Source organism: Abrus precatorius, unplaced genomic scaffold (assembly GCF_003935025.1).
Source record: "Abrus precatorius isolate BTA unplaced genomic scaffold, Abrus_2018 Scaffold1, whole genome shotgun sequence".
Classification (NCBI taxonomy): Eukaryota; Viridiplantae; Streptophyta; class Magnoliopsida; order Fabales; family Fabaceae; genus Abrus; species Abrus precatorius.
Genome location: NW_020874291.1, coordinates 2,037,086 through 2,059,826, shown reverse-complemented (window position 1 = coordinate 2,059,826; position 22,741 = coordinate 2,037,086). Strand labels below are relative to the sequence as shown.

Sequence of the window (22,741 nt, the reverse complement as noted above, 5' to 3'; positions counted from 1 at the left end):
GAGCCCTTCGCCACTGAGTCTTAGTCATAAGGGCCTTATAGTAAGGCTTTTTCGACTGAAAGTGTCTCCCTAAGGGATTATGAAATCCAGTTTGAGCAAAAATTGAGGTTGTGAAAGAAGGCTGGGGCATGACAGTTGTTTGTGAAGGTTCGCCCATTTCGACCGATTACCACTTTGGTCGAGTTAGTGATGGGTGCAGCACATTTTGGACCCACTTGTTGCTCAGGACATTTTGAGCAGGCATAAAGGTCCTGTTCTAAACAACTTGGGAATCCCGTATAGTGATCGAAGCATTTTGTGTTTGAACTCCTTTATTCTTGGTGATCACTTGATTAGTAGTCACCTAACAATGTTTCCTCATTTCAGAGTGCTTGAAGGCTTTGTCCGCCGCTTTATCGATTACGACACTACACCTTAAACATAACATGACTTCACTGTCAACTTCTGTCTTTCGAGTGAAAACATCCAGCAATGAATCTCCTGCTCTTGGGAAGATTTTAACTTCTTCTTTCTCGAAGATTTCCAAGGTGTCATCCGAAGACCCTTTTCTCTCTACCTCCTCTAGAGCTTGATCGAACAGCCCCTTTTGTTTCTCAACCACATCGACCATCAGTATGTCGATAGGTTCCACAAAGTTAGCCTCAACTTGCATTGGATCAGACTCAATTTTCATCAACATTTTTGGTTTTCGCTCGAATTTCAACCTTCCTTCTTTAATATCATTCTGAATCAGATCCCTAAAACAAACACAATTATTAGTCCAATGTCCATACACATGATGAAATTTATAATATTTTTTACCCTTTCTTTGTTCTAAAGTCGGGATTTTATGATCATCAAACAACATAATTTGCCCATCTTTGAGTAAAATATAAAAAATATGATCAACTTTAGAAACATCAAAAGCATAACTCTTATTAGGTCGAGTTTTATCCTTAGTTTCGAGTGGTTTTAGATATGATAAACATAGGGGGTTCTGGTTTTAGTTCGACTACATTCACCTCATTTACTCCTAAATCGACGCCTTCTTCGTCAATATCATTCTCGCTTCCTACGTCTCCCTAAGCGAGACTTATGTAAGCCACTTTATCTTTTCAAGAAAATTTCTCAATTTTCCTAGGAGTATACTTCTCAGCCTTAAGTTGCTTGATTTGGCTTACTTTTGTCGCTAATTGCGACATGTTTCTTAGCTGCTGATTAATTAGTTTTTTTCTTATTAAGTATTCTAACCCACCTACAGCCATTTGGACTAATTAATATTCTGAGATTTGGGTGAAGCACCTCAACCTCATCTATTGAAACCTACTCAAATAATTATAAATGGATTCATTATGCATTCTTTTTATATTCACTAAATCCATTAAGTTAACTTTCGCTTCACCACGAAAGAATTGTTCATGAAATCTCCTCTGTAACTAATTCTTATGAATCAAATTTGGGAGCAAGGTTATGAACCAAGTGAAGGCCCCCTTAGTCAAAGAACTAAGAAAGTACTTCAACTTTAAGTCTTCATTTCGAGCTAAATCCCCACATTTTATGACATATCTAGCTATATGTTCAAAAGTGGATTCATCGGTTTCTCCGGCAAATTTTGAGAATTTTGGGACTTTCCAACCCCGAGACAGTTTAGCCTATAAAATTGCCTCAGAAAATGTTGAGACAAAGTGGGGTCTATTAGCATACCCTATGTCAAAACTATGTTGGTTCAACACTTGTTTGACTACATTAGCAATGTTTTGGGGATTCGGGTTATTTTGTTGGAAAAATGGATGCCTTCTACATTGTTTTGCCTAACTTGCTCTAGTATTTCATCAGCATTCTGATTTCGAGCAATAATGAAAGGTTGATTTACCTGTAAATCACCCTTGTTTTGTCTCGAAAGATTTTGGTCAAAATTTTGACCAATTTTCTCGACTAAAGTATTCTGATTTCTAGTGAAAATTGGGGGTTGGTCCACTTGGAAATTCCTCTCGTTTTGTCTCAGAAGGCATTGATCAAAATTTGGACCAGTTTCCTCGGCGGTTGGACCATTTCAATCAAAATTGGGTACATTTTAATCAGGATTTCGGGCAAAATTTTGCCCTTGTCTTACAAGGACTTAAGTTGCCCTAAATACATTAGCAACTCGACGCATTTGTTCAGCCAAAACTTAATAGCTGGTATTCATAGTTTCCACTATGGGATTCAACACAGTGGTCATCTGATGGGTCAGCATATTGACCATCTCGTGATTACTCTTATCCATTTGTTGTCTCATAGAATGTAAGGCAACGTTCAAGAAAGAGCTAGTAGGCAATGATTCCCCGCTCGAAGCTCCAAACGCAAATTGGGCTCCTGGTATTCCTCCAATTGTACCTATTCCCGATGGAATGGTATGAACCACACCTATTCCCGGTGGAATGGTGTGACTTTAGGGTGACACGGTTGTCACCACAGGGTTGGAGTAGGTTTGTACTCCGAAAATAGGCGGCATTAACACAGGAGGCAGGTCGAATGGCTAATCACTCAGCCTTGGCTTGGGCCAAAATTCATGTCGGGATTGGTTAGCACAATGGCCATAAATTGGCTAACTACTAGGGATGATGGCGTAGGTAACGCCGTCGTCGGTGTTGGTTGTGTGGCAGTGTTAGTGCCGCCACTTACAATATCTGGGTTAGTATTACTACCATCACTTCTAGAATTACCATTCCTAGAGCTAGAATCACTATTCCTTCCTCTATTAGCCATAAGACAATGCCTGTTACATAATATCATGCAACAAAGCAATCAAACATTTAATAAACACACAAAATACAGTCCCATTGTGCGTGCCAATTTATTTACGGTGAAAAATGATAATTTGTAAACACATAATCCAAGAGCAATCTGGGGATTGGATTTAGGTCTTCTTTGGGTTCTTTTAAGTGTGTTGTGATTAAATAGATGTCGTAAAACAAATTGTTAAACAGGAATAATATAAGACTGAATTACAGCGTAGAGGTTTTTACAATAATGTGCTAAAACAAGAACCAAATTGCAGAAAAGAAATAAACAAATGAACTAGAATTAAAATGCGGAAAGGTAAATGTGCAAAAATTGAAACGTACGACTCCTAGCAATGAACAACAACACCGTGAGCCTACTGGTAGCTGGTGTCTGGCACAATGCAAGTTTTCAGCGTGCAGAGGTTTTGGGTGCAGGTGTTTGGGTGCCAAAAGTCATCCTCCATAAAATGAAGCTTTGACATATTTATAGGCAAGGTAAACCACCACAGTTCTCCTCTTTTCGCGAGCACTTCTCAGTAACTGCCTTCAACTGTTGCCCATTATTCACGATTGCTTGTGATTGTGCTTTTGGTTGGGGCTTCTTCCATAAAAGCTATCACCCACGATCTTTCTTCATGTTGTTAAACCTTCATCCAGTGGTAACTGCTGGTAACCTCTTTTAAAATAGCTTGAGTCCTATCAGGACTTCTGTTTTTTATCATTCAAGCATTTCTGGAAGAAATCTAAAAGGCTCTTTTAGCATTATAGCCTTAGAGTAATTTCCCCTCAACTTCTCTTTTCGACTAATTCTAGTGGATTTGAGAGCTCTTTGGGTCTCGTGGACCTACCATATTTCCTCATCTCATTCCTATTTTTTGAGCAGTTATGAGGAGAAATTGGAGTTTGACCAGGTTTGTGGACTTAAAATATTTTTTGATCACTTCCTGTTTCTCGAGCAATTCTGGATGTCAGGGGCTTGAAAATCTTCTAAAAATGCCTCAAAAGGCCTCTCGTCTTGTGAACTTAGAATACTTTCTTTGTTAGTCTTATTTTGATTGTTTTTAGCTATTCTCAGTCCAGGTGCTAGGAAACCCTCAAAATCACCTTGAAAAGACCTTCAGTCCCATGGACTTAGAATAATTTTTCTACTATTCTCCTATCTTTCGAGCAGTTTTGAGAGAAATCAAGGGTATGACAAAAACCTCTAAAACACCTTGAAATGTAGTCTTTTTTGGAAAACCTCTTCTTGAGTTCGAGCATACTTTTCAATAAAGGGTGAGGCTCCTTCTTTGACCCTCTGAAACTACTCGAAATGTTGTTTCTTCCACTAAGGTTTTATAACATAAAAAATTTTCCTTACCCCAAACACAAATATTATAAATTAACTTTAAAGATAAGTATACAACCTTTGACCTTTTAATTTGGTATTTTACTTTATTTCATATATATGCCTACTAATGAGGTATGTTTTGAAAGGAATTTATCCAATGCTTATGGAGAACAACTGACATAAAAGCAAGTACTTTGAAAGGATGCAAGAAGACAAAACTCATTAATTGAATAAGAAGCAATGAAACACTTCATTGGACTACATGAGCATCTTTTGAGGTACACTTTCCTAATGACCTATTCCTTTCTTCCAATAAAGCAACCACATCTTATAATTAAAAAGAAAGAAGACAAGACAATGAAAATTGTACTTGTAACATCTCTAATTTCATATTCAATTTATATAATAACATTACAAAATAAAAGAAATAAAATAAATTTTTCTTAAGACATGTAGTATGAAAATGTAATGAAATTAAAAAAATTTTGTAAATAAATTCTACACGAAACTTTACAAAAATATTAGAAATAACAAATAATAAAATGTTCCTTAATAATTAAATTTACACTGAAAGTTGTAATATCTTTATTCTTTTTATTCATAAATTTTGATAAAACTTAATTAAAATAGGTAACATTTAGATGAATTAGGAAAGGTTCATGTTGATTTAAATCTTAAAATAATAAAAGTTATCAAAATCTTAAAACTTTAGAGATAAATCTCATTCATAATATAAAAATATATTTTCACAATTTAAATTTAATATTAAAAAAATAAGATTGAGAGAATTAACTATTAAATATTACAAATATAATTCAAATTATTATTTACATTAAACTTTATCAAACATTTTAAGTGTCTAAATTTGACGTCAAATTGTTTACATAACAAAATCAATTTCTAACTAAGACTTAATCAAAATTATTATAACCTTAATACAATTTCTAAAAAGGGTTGTAAGGGTGAGTATTTAACCCCCTCCCTCACACTAAATCCTTTATTTTATGAATAAAATAGTAATACAGAAACATTCTTAAATACAATACATCAACATAATACTAGTTTGCATATTATATTAATGAAATTACAGCTAATTAACCCTCATAACAAGCACATCATTAATATTTCAAAACATATACTAAGACCATTCCATTCATACATTCTTACATCAATCAATATATCATAATACGTGAGTTCTAATCGTATTAATCAACGCATTACAATACATGCATTATAATTATACTCATCAATGTATTATAATACATGTATTATAATCACACTAATTAATATATTACCACACATGCATTACAATCACAAGATCACTATATTATAACACAGATATTATAATTACACATTTAGTGCCTCTAGAATCCCTTGAGGTCTTCATAGTATAGATAGTTGCTGGTTAGCCACAGCAACACAGATACACATGTGCTGACTCGACCCCTTTTAGCAAAAGTATGACCAGGAGTATTGGTCAGAAAATGAGTGTGAGGCATATGATGCTTTCATTCTCAGTAGTTTATGCGCAAAAGAAAGCATTCACCATCCTACATTTCCACAAGTTTTTCTAAAATCAACTATGTTTTTCACGCTCCCAGTATATCTCTATCACTATCTATACACATTTCCATCACTTTTTCATTACACACTATTTTCTCAACAATTCTATTTTCATGATTTCCTTTCACATTCAATCATTTCCACACTTTCTTAACAATTTAAACAACATTTTATACAAATCTATATTCTCAAATATTCACACTAATAGTCATTCCAATTTTCTCTTACATATAATCAATTTCACATCCACAACAATATGTAATCATAATAATATTTTATTGAATTATAATTAAATCATCAAACAATTTTGCCAGAGGTCAAACATCTTTGGACTCAGCTCCAATCATACAGTTAAAACATATTAAAATTAAATCATATACTATAGTCACATTGCTGAAGATCACATTTTCTTGTTCTTTATAAAAATCATCTATCCTAAACTTTAGCCTTTTCTCCTGTATACATTGTTCAAGATAATTCACAATATTAACCGTACATACATAATAATCAATAAAAAAATTGTAGAAACTTCTTAAAACATGTTTTATTCATAACTTTTGCTATGAAATCTTGTTGGGGTAGTTCTAGAAACAAATAATAGGTTTTTATGCTCAAAAATCCAATTTTTGCACCGTAGCTTTAGGAAAACATTAGAGCTCTACTATTTAAAATAAGAAATATTTAAGTTTTTAAAGTAAAAACATGTAAATAGGAATTGGGATTTAGGATTAACTCCCTTTACCTAAAAATGAGTCTTTTACAACCAAAAGGATGAGAGTTGGTGTCTCTAAGACCAAGATCTTCTTAGGATTTAGAGGGAAGTGCAACATTTCAAAGGAAATGTTGTCCAAAGACCAAGTTTCTCCTGTATATTACAAAGTAGAGTACTTTTAAGAAAGGAAAAAACAAAAAAATAGAAGTGAGATTAAGAGATTAAACTCCAAGGAACTTACATAGAATCAAGAGGAAAGGATGTTAAAGCTTAAATTCGGAAAAGATTCAGGGTTTAAGGAATTTTCTTTGAAGAAGGGAAATGAGAGAATAGAGAAAGAATTGTGAGAAAGGTTTTGTGACTTTCAATACAAGTTTTAGAATGAAAAGTCCTTAAATACCCTTAAAAGCTTGCGAATTCTCGCTTGAGCGAGAAAACCAGACAAAAATTGCTACTTTTTTGCTAATATTTTTGCTCGAGCGAGAGTATTTTGGCTTAAGCAAAAACATGGTGACTGCTACCCATTTTTATTGCGAATTTTTGCTCAAGTAATAAATTTCTCGCTTGAGTGAGAGTACATATGAGAAAATTTAATCTATTCTCGCTTGAGCAAGAAAATTTTCACTTGATCTAAAAGAAATATTCTTTTCTTTTATTATTTTTTAAAAAAACTATTCCATTTTAAAAACAAGAAAAATAAAAATAAAAATTAGTGTTACAATATCTATTTCAAAGGCTACCAAAGTCACAATCTTGCAAAGAACTCTCGCTTTGCACTCCTACTTGATCTTCCAAGGTGTCAGCCATCATTTTAAACAATCAAGGGTAGCCTTCTATACTTAATCACTTTTCAAACAGGAAGTGTACCAACTTAATGATGAATTACTAAGTTAACAATATTTGAAGGTCTGGTAGCAACACCTATAGAGATAAAAAGGAATGTATGGTAAAAATACAAAACATAAATAGCAACAACATGATGCTTATTACAAAAATAAATAACATGTAAGTACATATATGTTGTACCTCTTCATAGTTTTATTTTAATCATACTTATTAAATTATAATATGGTCTAATAAGATTATACTAGTATTTAAATACTTTGATTTTAATGTATTTATTAAGCAAGTCTTGATTATATTTAGAAGATAAAAATATTTTAAATTCAAATTCTTAACATTTCAAACATATGTTTAATATGTTGAGAATATTTGAGCTACAGGTTTGAGTGTTTATGTGTTCTTTTTTCAATATAAAAGTTTTTTTTTTTTTGGCTTCAATTAAAAGGGTAATTTGTAGAAAAGGATAATTTTGAATGATAACAGTGATGACTAGTTAAAAGGGTACTTTTTTCTAAGCACTAATCAAATTAGAAAAAATCCATACTGTTAATAACACATTATACGAATTCATATTAGTTAATCAAGTGTTCTTTTACTCCTAATTCAATTATAATGAATTGAATTACATTCAAACTCACACAAGAAGTTAAAACAACCTAACTATGATATTTAATTATAATTCTAATATGTAAATTAAATATTTTTGTGATTGAAAATTCTTCTTAACTATAGAATAAGGACAACGAAATTTGAATATCATAAAGCATACATGTTTAAAATCCATGCAAAACATAATAACAAAATTTAGAATAAAAGATAAAAACAAATTCAAATTTAATTAAAAACAAAATCTCAAACTTTAATTATTGAACTTGAATTAGAGAATTAATCTTCAAGTGTTTAGGGTTCTATGTCCAAATCAAGAAATATATATAAATAAACATAGAAGAAGAACATGAACAAGAAGAATAAAAACGATATTTAATGCTAAAATTTGAAATCTTGAATATAAAAATAACAAGAAAATTGAAAGTAATTCAAACGGTAAATCAAATGTAATTCAACTGTCCCAAAAAAGATGGAAACTAATATATTTATAGTGCTCCTAATTAGGTATAATATGATTGATGAAAATTCAAAACCTAATGGATTTCTAATAGAATAAATTAGTCAAATTGAAGTTTTGAAAAATAAATTTCCAATAAAAAACGAATCACCTCAAAACTAGACCTATAACTTAAAATATTGTTAAAATAGTAAACATAAATTAAACATGCTAACTACAAAATAACATATATTGACTACTTTTTCCTTTTTGCAGTTACAAATAGAACTGGACACACATAGCATAAAAATTGCCTTTTCTAATATAGTAATATTAAACTAGTTAAATTTCAAAGTATAATTTTTTTATCATAAATTAATTATGTAATTTCTTTTATCAAATCAATAAATCAACAAAAAAATAAAGAGTGAAATTTAACTATACCAAGAAGAATTTTTTATGGTGTCTCCAGACAACCTTCTAAAATATTTTGAAACATTGTAATTTCCACAGTTGTAATGTACACAAAAACATATTAAATAACTTGATTGACACTGTAAACAATTATTTACAACACTTCTTAAGTGATCATTTTACATTGCTTTAGAACAAAAGCGTTATAATAGATAAATCATTTTACATAAATTAAACAAACGTGTTGTAATAAAAAAAATCATTTTACATCACTTCAAAGCAAAAATATTATAATAAATATTTGAATATAAATTATGTAAATTCCACACTTCATTCATGTTTTTTCACACATTGAAAGTATAAATTATATATCTAACAACAAAACCAAGTGTTGGAAAATACAAGTGAAACATACATAATGCTCAACAAAAGTTTGTTTAATGATAAAAGCTATCTTTTAATCTTTATTAGGTGCTAGGCAAGAGGCATATACAAAAGATAAACCCTTACTTTAGTTCATGAAAAATGTAACTTGACTAAAGTTAATTTTAGTCTTTAAAATTAAGAATCATTAATCACATTAGTACTTATTGTTGAAAAAATGTTAAAATTAAGCAACTGAATAATGTTTTGTCACGTTGAGTGATGTAATAGGTTATTTTGAACATAAAACATCTTCGTTTTATACTATTACTCACTTTTAATGTCCCTTTACGACAAAGACTAACATGATTAATAATTGCTAATTTTAAGGACTAAAATTTCAAATTTCAAATTTCAGGAATTGGTTTGAACAATACTACATATTTTATAGATTAAAGTAAATGTTTATTATCAGGCCAACATATTTATAAATGAATTATTCTTATTAAGTTATGTCGTATATACTTGGATAGTATGAAATTTCATATGCTAGAAAGTGAATGGGTAAGTTGTGCAGTTACTGAATGGAAGTTTTGAGTTGCAATGTCGTTTGACTAATCGTTGAGTAAAAATTATAGCCAAGGACTTGTGTTGTTTCATTTTAGGAAGAATTGAGAGTTTAGAATGTTGAATGTCTCGCTCAAGCGAGGTAGTTCTCGCTCAAACAAGATTAAGTCGTTCAGAATATAACATTCTAAAAGAGACAAGATCTCTGTAACTTTCACCTTGCCCAAGCGAGAAGGGATCTCGCTCAGGTGAAAGGCAACCTTGCCTAACACTACTAAAAAGTCTGTTTATACAGACGGATTTACAGACAGAGTTTAGAGCATTACAGACAGTTTTTGCCATTACAGACAGATTTACAGACGGACATAAACCGTCTATAATATCCTCGTCGGTAAAGAATTACAGACAGATTTTCAAATTCATCTGTAAATTACAGACGGAAAAATCTGTCTGTAAGTTACAGACAGAAAAATCCATCTGTAACTTATAGACGGGAAAATCCGTCAGTAACTTAAAGACGGTAAAATCCGTATGTAATCCATCGGTGATATATTTTACTATTATTAGTATTTTTTGTTTATATAGATAGTTATTTCCTACTGTTCTTGATTATCACAATTTATAAACAAAATAAAAACTATAGATTCGGCATCTAAACATTCCAAAATGATTTATAAAATATAAAGTTTAAATGTTATTACAAAGGAAGACAAAAAAGCATCTAAATAAATACATTTAAAAATAAAATACAAGTCTTCATCAGGAATAATCTGTATGGTCATCATCCAAAGGAGCATCATTATCAGTAGACGAGGAGTCAGTAGAGGAATGATGCATGGAGGTGAAAACCAGTGGTGCTGGAGCTGGTGGAGGAGGAGGAAGAGGTGTGGAGCTGCTTGCTCTCATGAGCTCAAAATAAGCATGCATCTGTTGCATCTGCATATGCTATTGCTTCATCTGCTGCTGGACCTCCCTTTGTATTCTCGATGCCACCTTCTTCTCTATCTTCTTCTCCATTTTCTTTGCCCATTTCTTCTTTCATCCACTTTCTTTGCTCTTCCACATCTCCTCATTCTGCTTCTAGAGTTCTTCATTGAGGGCATAGACCTGAGTGCGGACCATGTCCTCCACTTCCTCAGGTGCAAGAGAAGGGGCATCTCCAGTGACAGATGCAGGGGACATAGAGTCTGCAAAGTGGCCCCCCATGCCATAAATGCGACCTTTATAAAGGCCACCCACTGTCTGTGACCATATAGCATCCTCATCTATTGACTCTGGATCCTGAGAAGATGTTTCCTCAAACCTTTGAACATAGTCATCCTACAGTTCAGTTTAGATAATTAGATATTAGTTTGGAGAACTATTTAATAAGTCGCTAATAATAACATATATTATCAATAAGAATGACTTACATATGTGGCCTGAGATCATGTATCAACCCACAGGTTTTTGTCCTGCCTGCGAGTGTGTGTCTCCTTAAACAACTCTCCAGTCGTAGGTGGCCTTTTCAACGACTTCTCCTACAGTTGGAAATAAATCACAATCTCAAATATGAAATTATGGATAGAGTAAACTGAATTTTAAAATCACATACCAAGTTCGCCTTAATGTCAGCCAAAGTCATAGACCCACCAGTATGCAGTGACCCCCTTATTAGATGCCCTGTTTGTCTTGTTCTTTACAGAGAGATTTTTAAATTCATCCGTACCCCAATACTCCTGCAAGGCATGAAGAAAGTTGGGTGCTATCCAATCAGCAGTAGAAGGGTCCTGGCGAGCCTCAGTGTACATTTGTCTTAGTCGCTTTGCAGTGCGACTCTTCCAGGCCTTGAAAATCATCTTTTCGTCCTGGGGAGGAATGGAGAAGTTGCTCTACATAAACACAATTTCATTAGAAGAGGTACAAACAGTCATATGTAATTACACTTAGTTAAAATTAATACACTATTATTACCTTCCAATCTTTGAACCATTCCATCTTTGTATCATTTGGCACCTTTGCAAAACTTCTGTAAGGCACATCAAACATCTTCTTAATTGTATCTGTGACCTAATGGAGACTTTTTTGTGGTGGTATCCAACTTATAACACAATAAAATAAAACATAACTACTAACATTCACATAAAATACGCAATGTTAGGCATATTTGATTGAATTACTTACCAAGTGGACCCATCCCATCTCAAAGTTTCTAACGATCTTGATGATGCCTAGGTCTGTGATGACTGCTGCCCGCTTACAGCTAGGACAGCAGTGGATCCTTCTCCTATTCCCTGTGTAGCAGGTGACTGTGTGGCTTGTGTAGTAGGCGGTGCAGAGTGTGAAACTCATTGTACTGGAGGGGGAGGAGCAATATACTCAGGATTGGGCACATGATAAATTGCTCCTGTCCCCTAACCTGGGAGGTCTGCACTATTGCTAGTGTAGAGGTCGAAGGCGGAGCAGTGGGTGAAGAAGTGTTTCCACGATCAGGATGTTGAGTTACACCTTTCTTACCTTTACCTGCCATATCTGAATCAAACCATATATATGTTTAGAGACAAATACTATAATCGCTATAAAATATGATTAATATTGGTGATAACTCAAATTATCAATAATCATGGAAACGTAGTAAATTGACAAACATACTTACTTTACCTCATTTACTCTGATAGTTCAAGACTACCTTCATCATCATTCGATGAAAGTTCATCCATAAATCCTTCCTCCTCGTCTTCTATAATGTCATCCATTTCATTATTTCTCATAACTTTGGTAGGAGGGTCAATTATTTCAATTTCATTCAAAGGAGAAGATAAAATTGGAGGGACAACAGTGTCTATTACTACACGTGAAGGGATTGAGTCATCAATTTGATATGCATCTTCATCATCTACTTCATCACTTTCAATTCGACCCTTTGGTTTAGTTTTAATTACAATCCTCCAACTTTTATTACATTTTCCAGGGTAAGATAAGAAATATACTTGTCTTGCATTTTGTGCAATGATGAAGGGGTCAAAGCCTCTATATCTTTTGGTATGATTAATCTCAATTATATTGTAATGGGTATGTTTACGTGTACCTGTTGGGCGTGTTGGATCAAACCATTCACACTTAAATAAGACAATTCTTTTTATGGTTTCACCAGCATATTCAAGCTCAACTATTTCATGAAGTTTTCCATACCAATCACAGTCATCATCACTTGAATTTCCTCTCACACTAACTCCACTATTATCTGTTTTTCTCCATTGACATGATTCAATGGTTTGGAATTTATACCCATTAACAAAATAAATTGGCCAACAATATGCTTTATTTTTTGGACCTCTGGACAAGTTATATAGGTCAGGATCTGTGATACCATTACTAGGATCACACACCTACACATACCATTAATCGATGTCAATTGATTTAATACAGAATAATATTAAAAAGTCAAATAACTAAAATGTTAGGGAAATGCCATGACGTACATAACTTTTGAACTATGATGGAAATTGATTAAGGGATTTGTGACCATATAATTATTCAAAATATCTGTAAACATTGCAACATCATTAATTAGATTTGAATCACCACGATCAGAAAAAATCATTAAAGCAATCATAAGTCACTTACGTTCTGAATGGTTGAACTTCATCACAATTTAATAAGATATGCAAGTGGGCGGCCTCTGATTCATCACCTAAGATCCATCGTTCTTCGCATTTCCCAGATACACGACCTGATTGGTTGAATATAGATAGAGTTGGCTCATTACTACTTTCTCACCCATCATCATTTCGACCAACCCGAGTTCTCCTAGATTGAACATGAGGTTCAAAATAGTATATGCAAAAATTTGATGTCTCATTTGATATATATGCCTGGCATATGGATCCTTCCACTTGAGCTCTATTTTTCACAGTCCTTTTGAACCCTCCAATTTCTCGTTCAAACGGATACATCCACTTGTATTGTACTGGTCCACAAACACGTGCTTCATACGTTAAGTGTATAGGCAAGTGCTCCATGGAGTCAAAGAAACCAGGGGGAAGTATTCTCTCTAATTTGCACAAAATCACAGGAATATTTTTCTCCATAACTAATAGATCTTCAACCCTTAGCGTAGGTGAACACAGGTCCCTAAAGTACTCACTTAACTCAGTCAATGGCTTCCAAACATGGTCTGGTAGTTCCCTAAATGCAGCAGGTAGAAGACACTCCATGAATATGTGGCAATCATGACTTTTCATCCCAAAAAATCTTCCTTGTTCAACATTCACACAACGACTGAGGTTTGAAGCGTAACTGTCAGGCATTTTTAAGTTCTTCACCCACTTCTTGTCTTTGTGGTAAAGTCAGAGTGTAACTTGCCTTTGGCTTTGACCATCGACCATCTGCAAGTTATTCTAACCTCAATTCAGGACGCCTACAATATTCTTCTAAATCTTGCCTTGCTTTTACATTATCTTTAGTTCGATCAGTGTCCATTACAGTATTCATGATATTGTTAAATACATTTTTTTCCACATGCATCACATCTAAACAATGACGAACTAAGTTATCCTTCCAATATGGGAGCTCCCAGAATATACTTTGTTTGGTCCAATTATGTGTCATCCCATAACCAGGAAACCTAATGGATTTTCCTACTTCTGTTATTTTTGGCAAGTGTCTAACTCTATCCCATACTTGATGACCATTTAAACGGGCGGGAGGGTCCTCATTCTCAACAGTTGTTTTCCTAAATTTGTAGGCTTGACGCCTATAAGGATGTTCCATATCTAAAAATCTCCTATGGCAATCAAACCATGAATTTTTTCCTCCATGTTTTAAAGTAAATGTCTTTGTATCCTCCATACAAATTGGGCATGCTAATTTCCCTTGAGTCATCCATCCGGACAACATTCCATAAGCAGGAAAATCATTTATCGTCCACATCAGTGCTGCCTTCATGATAAAATTTTGCTTCCTTGATACGTCATAAGTTACTACACCCTCACACCATAACTCTTTCAACTCATCAATCAAAGGTTGAAGGTATACATCAATTTTAGCTTTTGGATTTTTTGGACCAGGAATTATTTCAGTCAAGAATAAATATGGATTTTTCATGCTCATTTCAGGAAGAAGATTAAAAGGTGTAACCACAATAGGCCAACAAGAATATGGTTTATTAAATTGATTGTTTGGAGCAAACCCATCAGCACATAACCCTAACCTTACATTTCTAGGATCGAATGCAAACTCAGGATACACTTCATCAAAATGTTGCCAAGCCTGACCATGAGATGGATGAGTCATTATCCCATCACTCCTTTTATTTTCAGCATGCCACGTCATGTAAAGAGCTGAACTCATAGACGTATACAACCTTTTTAGCCTAGGAATCAAAGGCAAATAATGCATTCTAGTTTGCAGTACATCTTTACATTTACCACTTCTACCACCTCTTCTTGGTTTAAACCTAGGCTCTCCACAAAATTTGCAATTGGTCAAAATAACATCATCTTTGTAATATAGCATGCAGCCTTTCAAACAACAATCAATTTTGACTTCTTTTAATCCAAGTTTGGAAACTAATTTTTTTGCTTGGTAAAAGTCCTTTGGGATGGAGTCAGGTTGGTGACTAAGCTCACTAATTAATGTAGCCCATTGATCAAATAAACTCTGACTTTGATTGCCTTCTGACTTTATGCTTAACATTCTTATTGCTAAAGATAACTTTGAATGCACACACCCATCCCATAAAGGCTTGTTTGCTGCTTCTAAAACATTATAAAACTTTGCAGCCTCTCTATTAGGTTCTTATTCAGCTTCAAAATCATGAAAAATTCCAAATTGATGACCAACAGCATCATAAACCATTTCTTGATAATGACTATTGCTTTCTTCCCAACTTACATTACCTACATCCTCACCTTATTGCAATATATTTGAATTACCTACTTGATTTTCCAAATTAACTACTTCCCCATGCTCAGTCCATATCCAATAATCATGTTTAAATCCAAACTTATACAAATCATATCTAATTGAATCAATATCCAAAAACTTTCTACACTTGCACTTAGAACATGGACACCTAACAACCTGATTGGTGATGAATTGCTGCGAATTACAACAGACGCGTATAAATTCCTCTACACCCTCAAAGAATTCAGGTTTTATTCCCCTCCGACTTGGGTGCAACCTATCATACATCCACTGATGATTTCTGAGAAACATCTTCCTCAAGATATATATAAACCTAATACAAATATACAATGTGGTATCAACCTTCTAAAATAGATTACAGAAATTTTTAATATAAATTTTGGTAGAATCTCCCCTAATACATGTCAATTTCCTTACATTTGTTTACCATTTTTTTACAAAAATCAAAATTTCACCTAAAATCAACTAATAAATTATATAACAATATATTAATTGATACATCAAATACAAACACATCACAATCCTAAACCGTTCTAGAGCACATCCCCTTGTAACTCCACAACATGCATATTTTACAAACTTCACAAACACAAATAATCTCACAGCACATAATAATCAAGTTCAGAGAAGGACCTCTACGCCCTTCCCTCCAGTCATACAATCTCCAATCCTACAACTCTATCTTAGAAATTTTAAGTCTCTAAAAACCATAAAAAATTAAAAAACTAAACTTTTAAAAGTTAGAGTATCGTACCAGGAATACAATGATGCAAAAAACTTTCAAATGGTTGCTTCAATCACTCGCAAAGGCCAAAACACTGAGCTCCTAGAGAGAGAGAAAGAGAAGAGGGAGCGAGAGAGAGAGAGAATTCTGAGAAATGAGGAAGGGGAAGGGGAGACGCGGTTTTATGGGTTTCAATCATTATAAACGGGAAAATCCGTCTATAATGAGTTTAATGAAACAGTTCATTTCAGGTGGCACCTTACAGACGGATTTTTTCGTCTGTAAATTCGTCAATTTCATTTACAGACGGAAAAATTCGTCTGTAATTTGCCACCTGAAAGGTCGGTTAAAACGGCCATATTTACAAACAAAAAAATTTGTCTGTAATTTCCCGCTATAACATTCCCTCCTATTTTCAAATTACAGACGAAAAAATTCGTCTGTAATTCCTGTCTATAATGTTTCACGCCAAAAGGTGGGCAAATTACAAATGGATTTTATAGACGGATTAAAATCCATCTGTAATACAGAAGGATTTATAGACAGATTTTTCAAAATAAAATAAAATAAAATTTTAATCCATAAATCCATCTGTATTACAGACGGATTTCAATCTGTCTGTAAAATTTGTTTGTATTAAGCACTTTTCTAGTAGTGTAAGCGAGAAGTAGTAGGAAAACTAGGTGACTATCTGGGCCTGATCTCGCTCAGGCGAGAACGCTGCTCGCTTAGGCGAGATGGAGCTTGCTCAAGCGAGGTGTTCCTCGCTCAAGCGAGAATTGCAGAAATCTAGGAGGTTCCACTATTTAGTTTTCTCACCCAGGCGAGGGTGAGCTAGCTCAAGTGAGTGCGTGCGGATCTGGATGGGTATTTAAGGAGCCTCAACTCCAAAAACATTCATTTTCTCACTAGACAGCTTTCTCTCTCATTTTCTATATTCCTTAACTAAGCTGATTTAGTCCATAAGATAGATAATCTCATAGTAGCTAAGAACCAGCTATTGTATAAACAAGTTTTATGATAATTGTTTAGAAAGCTGTGGTAGAACATGATGTGCTATAATGCTGTGTTATACATGCTGAGGATGTTAAAATATTCAAAAATACTTAAATAATGTTTTAAGCAGCTTAATTTCATTATGCAATAAGTGCTGTAATGTTTAATTAATATTGTGAAATGCTTGGTTTTACCGTGATAATATATGTATGAGTATACTGCCAATGCTGGATGAAAATGTATACATTGTTGTATTGTTGAAGCTGGGATTAGATTTAACTCTGTTGTATTATATTAATTTAATTGTGTTGCATCACATTCATTTTTATCATTCTAAAGCTGCATAAAACGCTGAGTTGTTCTTATCTGGATTCAGATACCAAGATGGGTCACTCCTAGACTGGAACAGTTCCTCTGGATTAATTAGGTTGTGAAACTAGATGGAAAATGAATCGCTGCATTTGCATTAGATGCGCTGTGAATGGGCTGGACATGTTGCATAAATTGATTGAAGTTATCATGCTGATTGCTGTGAATTACATTAATTGTACTAATGATTTTAATATACTTATATTTTGTAGTTATGATTTTTATTTATATAAGCTCACCCTTGTATTTATTTGTGTTGTTGCATGTGTGCTGCAATGATCGTACTATGGTACGTGAACAGAAGTGATAGGTGGAGTATCCAATTTACTTACTAGGGAGTTTGGTTAAAGAGTACTTCAGGCTAAAGCTTTTGATATATATATATATATATATATATATATATATATATATATAGCTTAAATTTTAGTAGTTTAGGTTTTCAGTGTAAACCTAAGTCACTTGGTTACAGATCTGATTTTTTTATGTAACTTTTATGCAACGACTTTGTATTTTGAGCTCCATTTGGAGTAATTGTTGACATTATGTATACATATATTTATAACATCTTGGTATTATGGAAAGATATCTTTGAAACTTTTTCAATCTGTTGACTTAGATGTTCAAGTCAAATTTCCTTTAAAAAATCTTAGTATTTGTAATATATATGAATACTAACTCGTTAATAAAATTTTTATATTAAAAATAATAATGTGTTACGTCATTGATCCCTTTTAAAAAGGGATCGTGACATTTACTCCATATACAAAAGAAGAAAAGTGCAAACCAAAACACAATATGACATAGAATCATATAAGAAATATAGAACAATAGAGAAGAAAATACTTAAGATAGGTTTTGGACGCTGGGTAATGGCTACATGACACACTGGACAAGAAGCATTGTTCCTCACTCTTGGCATGAGTTGCACTGTGCAAGTACAAGAAAGATTGAGAGAGAATGCAAATCATCGATTAACCCAAAATTTTGTAAAATTTGTATGATAAAAATGTTAAATGAACAAGAAAGAAACATACTTTGCTAAGCAATGCTAAGCTGGGAACTTGAGTCGCTGTGGAGCAATGCCCATAGAGAGAGAAGCTGAGGAGGGACTTAGAGAATGGGAAAAAGGAGTGTGAAAGTAAGAAAGGACTTATAGGGTTTGAAATTAAACCACATTAAACTGTTTGAAACATTTACACGCTATAACAGTTGGTTGAAAAAACAGTTTATCACATCACGTTAAGTAAGATATACATTGTTTATTTATTAGTTTAAAATTATACTATATTTGTTAATTTTCAACGTAATTTTAAAGCATGCAAAATTACAAAATGCTGTAAAAAAAAAGTTAAATTATTATAGCATTTTATATCAGTAGCACTTCAAAAGAACTTTGAACTACCATATTACAACATTTACTCTTATAAATACTTTAGTATTCATACTCTAATATATCTTTTGTGATAGTGTTTCAATTGCGACAAAAAAAATATATAAATGCTAGGTTAGTATCCTCTTAATCAAATTTTTTTCAACTAAAATTCATCTTCCCTTAATTAGGTTTAATATCTCAAATTTATAACAACACAATTATTTTGGTGCCCGATTCTAATCAATGGGCGGCATGGTCAACGTTGAAACAGAAGGCATACTTCAATGATCATATATAGTAACAAAAGCACGACATCACGGGTAAATAGTTGCTTCTTTAATTTTTACCTTGAAAGATTGGCCTATGTAGAAGCAAATATATCAATAGCCAAAATAGTATAAGATAACTATTGCCTATTAATCCAACCCAACCAATATATGGCAAAAGTTACATCTTTTAGGAGTAGGTAGAGGGCAATGTTTGCTTTTCGGTTTGAAAAGCTCCAAAGTATAATTAGAATAACGATTAAATATGTTTTTTGTTTTATATTTTTGTAAATTTTTAATTTATTTTTTCTAAAACAATATTTAAAATTTTAGTTTTTTTATTAAAATCTATAAAAAAAATTTTACGTGATATAATAAAAACTTGACACATATTGACTTTATAATTAGTCATGTCATCACTATAAAAAATATTTAATTTAGAAATCAGACACTAAAACTTTTTAAATTAAAATTAAAGGTTCAAAAATATATATAAACAAAAATATTTGAACTTTAGAAAAAAAAAATTTGTCTTACTTAACTTTTGTACCTCAGTCATGATTTGGAATTATGCAACAAGAAATGTTGACTTCGAATGATGCAAACACTTGATTGCTTCAATTGATTAACAATGACAGATACCGTTGTATCTTGAGATGAAATCATGTAGGTTCATATACGTGGAAAGCATTAAACTCATAACATATGTAGTGCACTTCCTTAAGAATTTAGTCGATCAGTTAAAGTTAGATGAATGAAAGTGAGTTCCCTCTTTCAATTGTTAAGAAAGTTAATTCTATTTAACGTTGTTAATTTTATTTAAATAAATTTTACTTTTAATATATCTTTTCATAATATTTATTGTACAGACAAATAAATTATTTAACTTTTTTTATTAACATTAAATTATATTAGTCGATGATTTGAATTTTTACGTTAAATATTAGTGTTAAAGGTAAAAAAATAATTTTCGAAAGAAATTTAAATCATGAAAATTTGTTTAAGAGTAAAATTTTTTCTTTCTACTTTTTAAAATTATATATAATTTTTTTTATATATCATGAGTATTATTCATTAGAAACAATCTTGTTTGAATAAGTAAGATCACTCATTAAGTGTGGTTGATAAAATTCTTCTTTTAAATATTTAATATAGTTGCATTTATTAAAACTCGAACTTGAGACTACGTCTTAAGCTAGAACAACTCGGATAATTATATATAGTTGTTGATGTTACAGTTCGAGAATAAGAAAATCATTAAAAATAAAATTTAAGTTAATAAAGGATATTTGAAATAATTTCATTCTAATGTGACATTAATTTGTATTTACTTATACTAAAAATTAGAAGGATTAATTTTCTTTTAAAAATAGTACAGATAACAGTTGATTTTTACATATTTAGAAAACATTTCTATTTCTTTGTGGACATAAAAGTTCAAATAAATATGAATTACTATTCTTTTATTAATATCCTTTTGTTGATACTACTATTTTAGTATTCTAATTAATGATGAAAAAAATCCACTTAATTAGGGTAAAGTAAAAAGTTTAACAATTAATTAATTTTTTATCTGCTTAACTTTTAAGAAGATTGGTGATTATATATATAAAGTATCTATTGTCAAAATTTGAAATTCATTTTAATATATTTTTAATAAAATATTATTTATTCATGTTTTATTGGTTCCTTTAAAGTACTGGTTGATAAAATAGTTTTTCTTATTTAGAGGTGAAGCAAGCAACCACATATTCTTTAAAGGAAATGTTGGATGTACTATTAGAAGTAGACACGTTGAATTGACGCAAGAATGTGAAATGAATTCGATACATTACTTGTCATCCACCAAGTCTCCCCTTCCTTTGAAAAATAGAAAGGTGTCACTAATTCCTTTAAAATGTGAAGTTTAAATTAGAGATGCCATGTAGTGAGTGATCTCTTGATAACTAACTACACACGAAAAACCATAACAAGGACAACACTGGTGAACCATTATGTACGGTCCAGACATGAAGTAACAAGTACGATAACCATAGACCCGTGACGTTATTTGAACTAGTAAAGTTTAGAAAAACTGAAAAGAAGAACGAATAATATAAGCTCACAGAGAGAAGTTCTCAAAGTCTTTGGAGAATGGCAGTTTTTAGCGCCTCTTCAGTCATGAGGTGATGAGGAACCCTAACGACGACGTCCTGAAGCATCATCTCCTTGATGTTGGACATAGTCGCATGGAGGATTTGCAAATGCAGGTCCCTGAGAGCGTCCATTAACCTAGCACTGGGGTGGTTAACGTTAAGGCTCTGCACCCTTACCATGGCCTCTGATCCCAATATCTTGACATCAACCCTCATAGGAGCAGTGGGTGAAGCAGAAACCGAGGCCTGCATGGTTTGCACAGGCTCTGCAACTTCGTGATTGGATCTTCCCTCTAACGTGGCCTCCAAATGGTTAATTTTGGCTTTGAGTTCGTTGATGTAGGAAACGGCGTCGGAGAGCAAAGAAGCTTTGTCCATCTTGGACACGTTGGGGACGGCAGAACGAAGAGCGTAGAATCTCTGATTCAGCTTCTCTCGTCGCTGCCTCTCGGCCTCCACGTGATTCAGAGGCAGTTGATCACGTGCCTTTCTCCCTTCCCTTCTCATCATCATTGCAACGTCAGCATCAGACGGTCCTGATGAGTCAGGGGAAGATCCCTCTACCCCTACCCCTGTTGATGCCTTTGCAGTTGCAGGGGCTTCCTCATCTCCTCTCTGTTTATCCTTCTCTTTGCTCCCAACCCCAATGCTTTTGCTCATTTCAAACACTGATTTAACCATCTGCAAGAACCCGAAATCGAGGGTGAACTCGTAACACGAACCCAGCTCAACGACGCCGTTTGGTGTAGAAACGCACACCAGAGTTTGGATCCCGTTGCTAAGAGCCTCTCTAACTCTGTTGTCGCACTCGTTTAATCGAAACTCGTTCACTCCGCTCAACCACACATCAACCCCTGAGCTGAAGGCACATCCAACCACACCTTCACTAGCGCCGAACGAGCGTGTTTGCGACACTGTGTAGAACCATTCCACGTCGTTCATTTCCGTGTCCTCCAACGTGATTGTTTCCTTATCCTCTTTGCCATTCTCGCCGCGAAAGTAGCCGTCGCCCCATTCCAATGCGAGGGAGGAATTGCCGTCTTTGGAAGCTCGCCAGTAGATGGCGTAGACCCACCACTCTGGACGGTTTTGTAGAACGAATTGGAGGCGCTGTTGAAGCGCGTTGGAGGCTTCTACTTGCGATGATGAAGCAAAGCGAAAAAATTCTCTGGTTTGGCCTTTCATTTTCTCTCTTTTTAAGTTTTAAGTTTTCATTTTATTTATATTTTGGAGAAGGTCTTCTTCAATTGACGTAGAAAACAAGGATTGGTAGTGTGTGCGTGTATGTGTATGTAAGCTTTCAAATGTGAAACATCGAAATCAATTGCATGTTGGAAGGAGTGACAGAGACATGTACACACGGAGAGAGGAATGAGGAGAATGAATTGAGA

General features: G+C 33.3%; 1 protein-coding gene across 1 annotated transcript; it reads right to left on the bottom strand.

Annotated features, from left to right (window-relative positions):
- Window positions 1–21,332: 21,332 nt before the first annotated feature.
- On the bottom strand, window positions 21,333–22,535 carry LOC113857866 (transcription factor MYC3-like). The gene has a single exon (XM_027490114.1). It carries the CDS (start codon window positions 22,533–22,535, stop codon window positions 21,333–21,335), a length of 1,203 nt encoding a protein of 400 aa, XP_027345915.1.
- Between the last annotated feature and the right edge of the window lie 206 nt (window positions 22,536–22,741).